The sequence below is a fragment of the Haliotis rubra genome, unplaced genomic scaffold (assembly GCF_003918875.1).
Source record: "Haliotis rubra isolate DU_JTF1 unplaced genomic scaffold, ASM391887v1 Scf592, whole genome shotgun sequence".
Taxonomy (NCBI): Eukaryota; Metazoa; Mollusca; class Gastropoda; order Lepetellida; family Haliotidae; genus Haliotis; species Haliotis rubra.
In genome coordinates this window covers 178,278-189,149 of record NW_025767293.1, presented here as the reverse complement: position 1 = coordinate 189,149, position 10,872 = coordinate 178,278, and the positions used below count along the sequence as shown (strand labels likewise).

The window sequence follows — 10,872 nt, the reverse complement described above, 5'->3', positions numbered from 1 at the left end:
ACGTTAATGTATAGTGGAATGATAATGTGTAGCTTCGATTATCCGACAAAACAAAATTTTCATTGGTCCTACAAGACAAAATGGCAGTAAGCGTAACATGTATGAATCGGGTAATGGGATGTGTAGGTCTTTTCCACCTGTAGCAATTGCCAAGTCGGTTTGATTGGGGTGGGTTTTCGAGGATAAATTGTTCTGTTCTGTCATTTGTAATTAACCATAGTTGCGTAAATTGTATAATGTCATTCAATGATTTCAAACGCTATATCCGTAGAGTGCTTCGTGTCTAATACACTGGTACTCCTTACTCCCATCATGGAGCCAAATTGATTGCTTGATGACAAACAATACGAGATTACATAATACATTAAAAGTTTCTTATCACCATGATACACAGATATGCTTTCTTAACATCGGTGAACAACCGTTTCTTTTCAATAGTTTTAATTGTGTTTGATAGTAAGTACAAGGGATTGCATCCCAGTGCGAATTACCTCCCTTTGACCAAACATACAGCAGTCACATGGAAACATTGTACATTACATAAGCGAATGTACGATTATTACCAAGATAATTTTCCTCAAATAATTTTAAATGTCGAAATACACGGGGCATTACTATTCCTTATATGCACTGTATAGTTATGCTTAAGGAGCTTCAAACATTCCATTTCCAATGGATCTAAATGTAAATAAACTAATCAAAAAGCTATAATTTCTGAAGGGCATTTAGAAGTGGTATACATAAGAAAAGTAAGATTTATGGATGTCAACTTCTTTATTGTGAATAACACGTCGTTTCGGAGGTATTTTCCAACCATTCCAAGTCCAGTGTATCTGAATGTATGTATGTAAACTAATCAAACGCTAATTATCCAATACGCTTCACTGTTGACAGTGTTGGAGACATAGATATAGCCAAGTTACTCATGTCACAAGTGTATGTAATACTTACTTCCCTGATGTGATGTTGTCAGTTGGTGGGAAGCACGGACACGTGAAGTAACAATGGACTACACGCGTGTGTTTCTCTGTATTGTTCTATACCTTTGGCAGCTCTGTCTTCCAACTCATGGTAAGTTCTCATTTTATATTGTTGAAAGAACAACGTAACTTCTTCTTGGTTACACAGAAGCCAGTTAATCAGTGTCTATGTGGCAACGTATGTGTGTGACTGGATTCTGAAAATACATATACAAGCTTACTGAGTCAGAACAATATAAATATGATGACTATATATATGTGTCAGGATTGTATCCAATCATCCAAATATCAAATGCTTTTGTGTATCTGGTGATGTGGCTACTTGTCTTCCAAATATATGATTAGGACAATGATAGGATCATTTTGAAGATGTTTTTATACTCTTGACGGCTGATATTGAGGCCAGTATTTCAGACATGGCTGAAATGGATAATAAAGATATCACTTATGAAGATCCGGGTCAGATTTGGTCTTCAGCTACCCATACTTGTCGTGAGAGACAACCAACGGGATCGGGTGGTCAGATTCGCTGACATGGTTGAGACATATCATCGTAACTAATTGCTTAGATCGATGCTCATGCCGTTGATCATTGGATTGACTGGTGCCGCCATATAGCTGGAATAATGCTGTGCGCGTCGTTAAACAACAAACAAACAAAATCAGTACATGTTTTGTCCTATTTTGGACATGCCTTCCACACAGAAATAAGTGTAGTGTGCAATGTTAGCTTTAAATTGTATCTCTTCAGGTAATGGCTTCCTCAGTTCAGAATTTTTCAAAAAATGCTAATGATATGTTTATTCAGTTATTCAGTGTTATTTAAAAATGTTTGTAAAACTTTTACTTGCTTGTGTCTTGGACTTGCTTATTGTTCCAGTACATAAGTGAGGAGACATGAATTGTCCGTCACACAGCGATATATCAGTTCTTAGTGTCATGAGTAAGCTGTATGCTTCTATATAGAACAGAACGGTTAACGTATTGGTGTGAATATTATGGGGAAATTGAGTCTAAAGCTGGCTGGTGATAGTATATGGGGACTCCAGGAGCGCACAGATGTGTTAGAAGAATACCAGTCTGTATTAATTATTGTGTAGATATTAATTTGGACAAAGCAAAAGTCATGGGGTTTGTGTGTGTGTGTGTGTGTGTGTGTGTGTGTGTGTGTGTTATACGATAATTTTAAAAACCGTCATTGATGGACAGAAAATAACCCATCCAGCAATATATAACATATTTGTTTTTAAAACTGGTTATAGAACATTAAAACTGGTTATAGAACATTAAAACTGGTTATAGAACATTAAAACTGGTTATAGAACATTAAAACTGGTTATAGAACATTAAAACTGGTTATAGAACATTAAAACTGGTTATAGAACATTAAAACTGTGTATTTGACAAAAATGATACAAATGGGGCTAGAGGACGCCAGCAACACAGTTAAGGACACCATACAGGGGACCATGGGGACTTACGGTACCTCTGCTACCTACATGGTTCCCTGGGAGGATACACCTTTCACTAGTTACTGGCGGTTGTCGAAGGTTTAGCCAGAGATTAAAACTGAACAATTATTCATCACTTTTAAAATTCAGGTAGTTATAAGAACACTTTGAAAGACATGGTCTTATATACCCTCTCCGGGGGACAATAAGTTTACAATGCTTCAGTCCCCATCAAGGGCACAGCCACTGACAATCTCAGTTCATAATCATATCCTACCAATATATAAAACGAAGACAGTTACATCAAAATTCATCAAATAATTCAATTTCTTTTAAAAAGGATAATATTAAAGGATAACCAACATTGCTAAAAGATCCTTTACTGTTTTCATTTTGAAATGTTTATCCTTGTGTTGGAAAACTCAACACAGTCAAGCAAGACGTGCTTGACCGTAACTCTGTCAAGAAAAGAGCAATGTTTCCTGGGGGTATAAAATTAAAATGGGTATCTGTATCTGCCTATAAATATCAATGTGTTTCCATTACTACTTCATCTCGGCATGGACATTTATTTAATGCTGCTTCACAGCAAAAATGGAAACTTATTTAGTCGCAGTTAAAACAAGGTGTATTTCAGTTTCGGTTATATTGTAAAATGTCGACATGAAAATAGTTCCAATTTTGCCTTTTGACTCGGAATTTTGAGGTCTTTTTCCAAAAGATGAAATTGAAGGCATGCATACTTTGAGCCATGAAACCGATCTCTCGAGGTTAGGTCTCCAAATCCGAGCATCATGGCGCGAAGCGAATGTGGTCGTTATCCATAAATACAAGATAGCCTGCTGCTGGCTGTTGAGAAAACATGGCTGTTGTCGGTCTCGGTTTAGAGGCATGTACGCCAGCTGGCTATTGAAACAGGAATAGTAGACTTTGACAGTCTGTATTGATGGGTAGGATGAACTACGTTTTTGCTTTTAGTCTGCTCAGTCTATGCAACTAAATTATATCACTCACTCACTCACTTACTATTTCATGTTACTACTGGACATAACTTAAACCTCACTATGCCTAGAAATGAATGTAAATGAAATACGCTGTCAACAGTGTACAATTAAAAAGTATGTCATTACATGCTAAATTGTTGTCCTGTTACGCCATCGATAGTAGTGCCACAAATCTAACCATAGACGGTTGGCATACATTTGCGTGCGCGTGTGTTTCAGTCAACTCGGTATTACCACCGACGTTTCATGATGATCAGCATTTATGTAAGGACCTCGTTTGACCCTAGTTTCTAAACCAGGGCCTATTTTCGAAGCACAGTTGCAGCTTGGTGAAATGGTTATCATCGCTTTTACTTCCATGATCACTGCTTTTATATTTAATTACTTAATAACCTGAGAATTCCGTATATGCGTCAGTAAACCACCAGAAATTGCATTCTCTTCTTTCATGACCAATACTGCATGTAGCATCCGATGGTGTACTTTTCTCTCAATTTTGTTTATTTGTAAGAGGGCCTGAGGCCTAAAGTGCAAGACAACTTTGTTTCCCTCTTCTATATTTTATTGTCAATGCACATGCACTGCCAGTGATTTTTACTGTCACTCAATTTTGAACTGTCACTGATATTTTGTTGAAGTGAATTCTGTTGACTTGTAAAGTTATTTAATTTTATTACCCTTGAAGGTCCGGGTTAGAATTGATCTTCAGCAACCCATGCTTGTCGTAAAAGGCGACTAACGGGATCAGGTAGTCAAGCTCGCTGACTGGGTTGACACATGTCATCGTGTCCTAATTGCGTAAATCGATGTTCATGCTGTTGATCCCTGGATTGTCTTGTCCAGACTCGATTATTTACAGACCGCCGCCATATCGCTGGAATGTTGCTGTGTGCGACGTAAAACTAAACTCACTCACTCACTCACTTAATTTTAGAAATTGTTGTTTCTTGATTTGATACCAAATTCCATTATGTGCAGATTTCTGGTTAACATTTTGTTTTCAGTTGATACGTAACAAGTCAGGTCTACCTGACTACCTCTACATTACACCCCGACCCAGATACTGATCATGTAGTGACGTCTACCTTGGCTGCAAAACACACTGACACAAAAAAATCTACAGCGATAACCGTAAAACACTCATCTTGAAGTGAGTTTAGTTTTAGGCCGCTTTCAGCAATATTCCAGCAATATCTCAGCGTGGACACCACACTGTGCTTCACACATTGTACCCATGTTGGGAATCGAACATGGGTGTTCAGCATGACAAGCGAAAGCTTTTACCACTAGGCTACAACACCGCCCCATCATGAAGTGACATCTAGATCAATAACTGTCCACAGTGACCCAGATACCCATCTTGAAGAGGCAACTACCTCGGTTACAATCCACACTGATCCAGATACTTATCTTGAGGTGACATCTCCTTTAGTATCAGTACACACTGACCCAGATACTCATCTTAAAGTGACATTGACCTTGGTTATAACCGTCCACACCGACACAGATAATCATGATGACGTCACATTAACCTCAGTATGAGTCCACACTGACAAAGACATTCATCTTCACGTGATATCTACCTTAGTAACAGTCCACACCTACCCGGATAATTATCTTGAAGTGACATTGACCTTGGTAACCGTCCACACCGACCCAGATAATCAACTTCACGTGATACCTACATCACTAACAGTCCACACCGACCAGGATAATCAGAATGAGGTCACATCAACCTCAGTATCAGTCCACCTTGACAAAGACAGACATCTTCACTTGACATCTACCTCGGTATCGGTCCTCACTGACACAGACACCTATCTTGACGTGACATCTACCTCGGTATCGGTCCTCACTGACACAGATACCTATCTTGACGTGACATCTACTTCAGTATCGGTCCTCACTGACACAGATACCTATCTTGACGTGACATCTACCTCGGTATCGGTCCTCACTGGCAGATACCTATCTTGACGTAACATCTACCTCAGTATCGATCCTCACTGACACACATACTCATGATGACGTAACATCTAAATCAGCATCGATCCTCACTCACATAGATACCTACCTATCTTGACGTGACATCTCCCTCAGTATCGGTCCTCATTGACACAGATACCTATCTTGACGCGATATCTACCTCGGTATCGGTCCTCACTGACACAGATACCTATCTTGACGTGACATCTACTTCAGTATCGGTCTTCACTGACACTGATACCTATCTTGACGTGACATCTACTTCAGTATCAGTCCTCACTGACACAGATACCTATCTTGACGTAACATCTACCTCAGTATCAGTCCTCATTGACACAGATACCTATCTTGACGTGACATGTACCTCGGTATCGGTCCTCACTGGCAGATACCTATCTTGACGTAACATCTACCTCAGTATCGGTCCTCACTGACACAGATACCTACCTATCTTGACGTGACATCTACCTCAGTATCGGTCCTCACTGACACAAATACCTATCTTGACGTAACATCTACCTCTGTATCTGTCCTACCTGACCCAGATACCTATCTTGACGTGACATGTACCTCAGTATCAGTCCTCACTGACACAGATATTTACCTCAGTATCGGTCCTCACTGACACAGATACCTACCTATCTTGACGTGACATCTACCTCAGTATCGGTCCTCACTGACACAAATACCTATCTTGACGTAACATCTACCTCTGTATCTGTCCTCACTGACCCAGATACCTATCTTGACGTGACATGTACCTCAGTATCAGTCCTCATTGACACAGATATCTACCTCAGTAACAGTCCACACCTACCCGGATAATTATCTTGAAGTGACATTGACCTTGGTAACCGTCCACACCGACCCAGATAATCAACTTCACGTGATACCTACATCACTAACAGTCCACACCGACCAGGATAATCAGAATGAGGTCACATCAACCTCAGTATCAGTCCACCTTGACAAAGACAGACATCTTCACTTGACATCTACCTCGGTATCGGTCCTCACTGACACAGATACCTATCTTGACGTGACATCTACCTCGGTATCGGTCCTCACTGACACAGATACCTATCTTGACGTGACATCTACTTCAGTATCGGTCCTCACTGACACAGATACCTATCTTGACGTGACATCTACCTCGGTATCGGTCCTCACTGGCAGATACCTATCTTGACGTAACATCTACCTCAGTATCGATCCTCACTGACACACATACTCATGATGACGTAACATCTAAATCAGCATTGATCCTCACTCACATAGATACCTACCTATCTTGACGTGACATCTCCCTCAGTATCGGTCCTCATTGACACAGATACCTATCTTGACGCGATATCTACCTCGGTATCGGTCCTCACTGACACAGATACCTATCTTGACGTGACATCTACTTCAGTATCGGTCTTCACTGACACTGATACCTATCTTGACGTGACATCTACTTCAGTATCAGTCCTCACTGACACAGATACCTATCTTGACGTGACGTCTACCTCGGTATCGGTCCTCACTGACACAGATACCTATCTTGACGTAACATCTACCTCAGTATCAGTCCTCATTGACACAGATACCTATCTTGACGTGACATGTACCTCGGTATCGGTCCTCACTGGCAGATACCTATCTTGACGTAACATCTACCTCAGTATCGGTCCTCACTGACACAGATACCTACCTATCTTGACGTGACATCTACCTCAGTATCGGTCCTCACTGACACAAATACCTATCTTGACGTAACATCTACCTCTGTATCTGTCCTACCTGACCCAGATACCTATCTTGACGTGACATGTACCTCAGTATCAGTCCTCATTGACACAGATATTTACCTCAGTATCGGTCCTCACTGACACAGATACCTACCTATCTTGACGTGACATCTACCTCAGTATCAGTCCTCACTGACACAGACACCTATCTTGACGTGACATCTACCTCAGTATCGGTCCTCATTGACACAGATACCTATCTTGACGCGATATCTACCTCGGTATCGGTCCTCACTGACCCAGATACCTATCTTGATATGACATCTACCTTATTATCCTTCCTCACTGATCCAGATACCTATCTTGACGTGACATCTACCTCAGTAACAGTCCACACCTACCCGGATAATTATCTTCAAGTGACATTGACTTTGGTAACCGTCCACACCGGCACAGATAATCAACATCACGTGATACCTACATCACTAACAGTCCACACCGACCATGATAATCAGAATGAGGTCACATCAACCTCAGTATCAGTCCACCTTGACAAAGACAGACATCTTCACTTGACATCTACCTCGGTATCGGTCCTCACTGACACAGACACCTATCTTGACGTGACATCTACCTCGCTATCGGGCCTCACTGACCCAGATACCTCTCTTGACGTGACATCTACCTCAGTATCGGTCCTCATTGACACTGATACCTATCTTGACGTGACATCTACCTCGGTATCGGTCCTCACTGGCAGATACCTATCTTGACGTGACATCTACCTCGGTATCGGTCCTCACTGACACAGATACCTATCTTGACGTGACATCTACCTCAGTATCGGTCCTCATTGACACTGATACCTATCTTGACGTGACATCTACCTCGGTATCGGTCCTCACTGACACAGATACCTATCTTGACGTAACATCTACCTCAGTATCGGTCCTGACTGACACACATACTCATGATGACGTAACATCTAAATCAGCATTGATCCTCACTCACATAGATACCTACCAATCTTGACGTGACATCTACCTCAGTATCGGTCCTCATTGACAAAGATACCTATCTTGACGTGACATCTACCTCGGTATCGGTCCTCACTGGCAGATACCTATCTGACGTAACATCTACCTCAGTATCGGTCCTCACTGACACACATACTCATGTTGACGTAACATCTAAATCAGCATCGATCCTCACTCACATAGATACCTACCTACCTTGACGTAACATCTACCTCTGTATCTGTCCTCACTGACCCAGATACCTATCTTAACGTGACATGTACCTCAGTATCAGTCCTCATTGACACAGATATTTACCTCAGTATCGGTCCTCACTGACACAGATACCTACCTATCTTGACGTGACATCTACCTCAGTATCAGTCCTCACTGACACAGACACCTATCTTGACGTGAGATCTACCTTATTATCCTTCGTCACTGACACAGATACCTATCTTGAAGTGACATCTACCTCAGTATCGGTCCTCACTGACACAGACACCTATCTTGACGTGACATCTACCTTATTATCCTTCCTCACTGACACAGATACCTATCTTGACGTGACATCTACTTCAGTATCGGTCCTCACTGACACAGATACCTATCTTGACGTGACATCTACCTCAGTATCGGTCCTCACTGACACAGATACCTATCTTGACGTGACATCTACCTCACTATCGGTCCTCATTGACACAGATACCTATCTTGACGTGACATCTACCTCAGTATCGGTCCTCACTGACACAGATACCTATCTTGACGTGACATCTACCTCAGTATCAGTCCTCATTGACACAGATACCTATCTTGACGTGACATCTACCTCGGTATCGATCCTCACTGACAGATACCTATCTTGACGTAACATCTACCTCAGTATCGGTCCTCACTGACACACATACTCATGTTGACGTAACATCTAAATCAGAATCGAAGCTCACTCACATAGATACCTACCTATCTTGACCTAACATCTACCTCTGTATCTGTCATCACTGACCCAGATACCTATCTTGACGTGACATGTACCTCAGTATCAGTCCTCATTGACACAGATATTTACCTCAGTATCGGTCCTCACTGACACAGATACCTACCTATCTTGACGTGACATCTTCCTCAGTATCAGTCCTTACTGACACAGACACCTATCTTGACGTGACATCTACCTCGGTATCGATCCTCACTGACACAGATACCTATCTTGACGTGACATCTACCTCAGTATCGGTCCTCACTGACACAAATACCTATCTTGACGTGACATGTACCTCAGTATCAGTCCTCACTGACACAGACACCTATCTTGACGTGACATCTACCTCAGTATCGGTCCTCATTGACACAGATACCTATCTTGACGCGATATCTACCTCAGTATCGGTCCTCACTGACACAGATACCTATCTTGACATGACATCTACCTTATTATCCTTCCTCACTGATCCAGACACCTATCTTGACGTGACATCTACCTCAGTAACAGTCCACACCTACCCGGATAATTATCTTCAAGTGACATTGACCTTGGTAACCGTCCACACCGGCACAGATAATCAACTTCACGTGATACCTACATTACTAACAGTCCACACCGACCAGGATAATCAGAATGAGGTCACATCAACCTCAGTATCAGTCCACCTTGACAAAGACAGTCATCTTCACTAGACATCTACCTCGGTATCGGTCCTCACTGACACAGACACCTATCTTGACGTGACATCTACCTCGGTATCGGTCCTCACTGACACAGATACCTCTCTTGACGTGACATCTACCTCAGTATCGGTCCTCATTGACACTGATACCTATCTTGACGTGACATCTACCTCGGTATCGGTCCTCACTGGCAGATACCTATCTTGACGTGACATCTACCTCGGTATCGGTCCTCACTGACACAGATACCTATCTTGACGTGACATCTACCTCGGTATCGGTCCTCACTGACACAGACACCTATCTTGACGTGACATCTACCTCGGTATCGGTCCTCACTGACACAGATACCTATCTTGACGTGACATCTACCTCGGTATTGGTCCTCACTGACACAGATACCTCTCTTGACGTGACATCTACCTTAGTATTGGTCTTCACTGACACTGATACCTATGTTGACGTGACATCTACTTCAGTATCAGTCCTCACTGACACAGATACCTATCTTGACGTGACGTCTACCTCGGTATCGGTCCTCACTGACACAGATACCTATCTTGACGTGACATCTACCTCAGTATCAGTCCTCATTGACACAGTTACCTATCTTGACGTGACATCTACCTCGGTATCGGTCCTCACTGGCAGATACCTATCTTGACGTAACATCTACCTCAGTATCGGTCCTCACTGACACACATACTCATGTTGACGTAACATCTAAATCAGCATCGATCCTCACTCACATAGATACCTACCTATCTTGACGTAATATCTACCTCTGTATCTGTCCTCACTGACCCAGATACCTATCTTGACGTGACATGTACCTCAGTATCAGTCCTCATTGACACAGATATTTACCTCAGTATCGGTCCTCACTGACACAGATACCTACCTATCTTGACGTGACATCTACCTCAGTATCAGTCCTCACTGACACAGACACCTATCTTGACGTGACATCTACCTCAGTATCGGTCCTCACTGACACAGATACCTATCTTGACATGACATCTACCTCAGTA

General features: G+C 42.0%; 1 protein-coding gene across 1 annotated transcript in view; it reads left to right on the top strand.

Moving 5' to 3' along the window:
- Nucleotides 1-968: 968 nt before the first annotated feature.
- LOC124255086 (protein draper-like) overlaps nt 969-10,872 on the top strand; it is a 68,496-nt gene continuing 58,592 nt past the window's right edge. Inside the window, exon 1 of the mRNA XM_046688921.1 lies at nt 969-1,071. Within this exon, the coding sequence (XP_046544877.1) occupies nt 1,005-1,071 (67 nt within the window). The 5' untranslated portion in view covers nt 969-1,004. The remainder of the gene's footprint in view (nt 1,072-10,872) is intronic.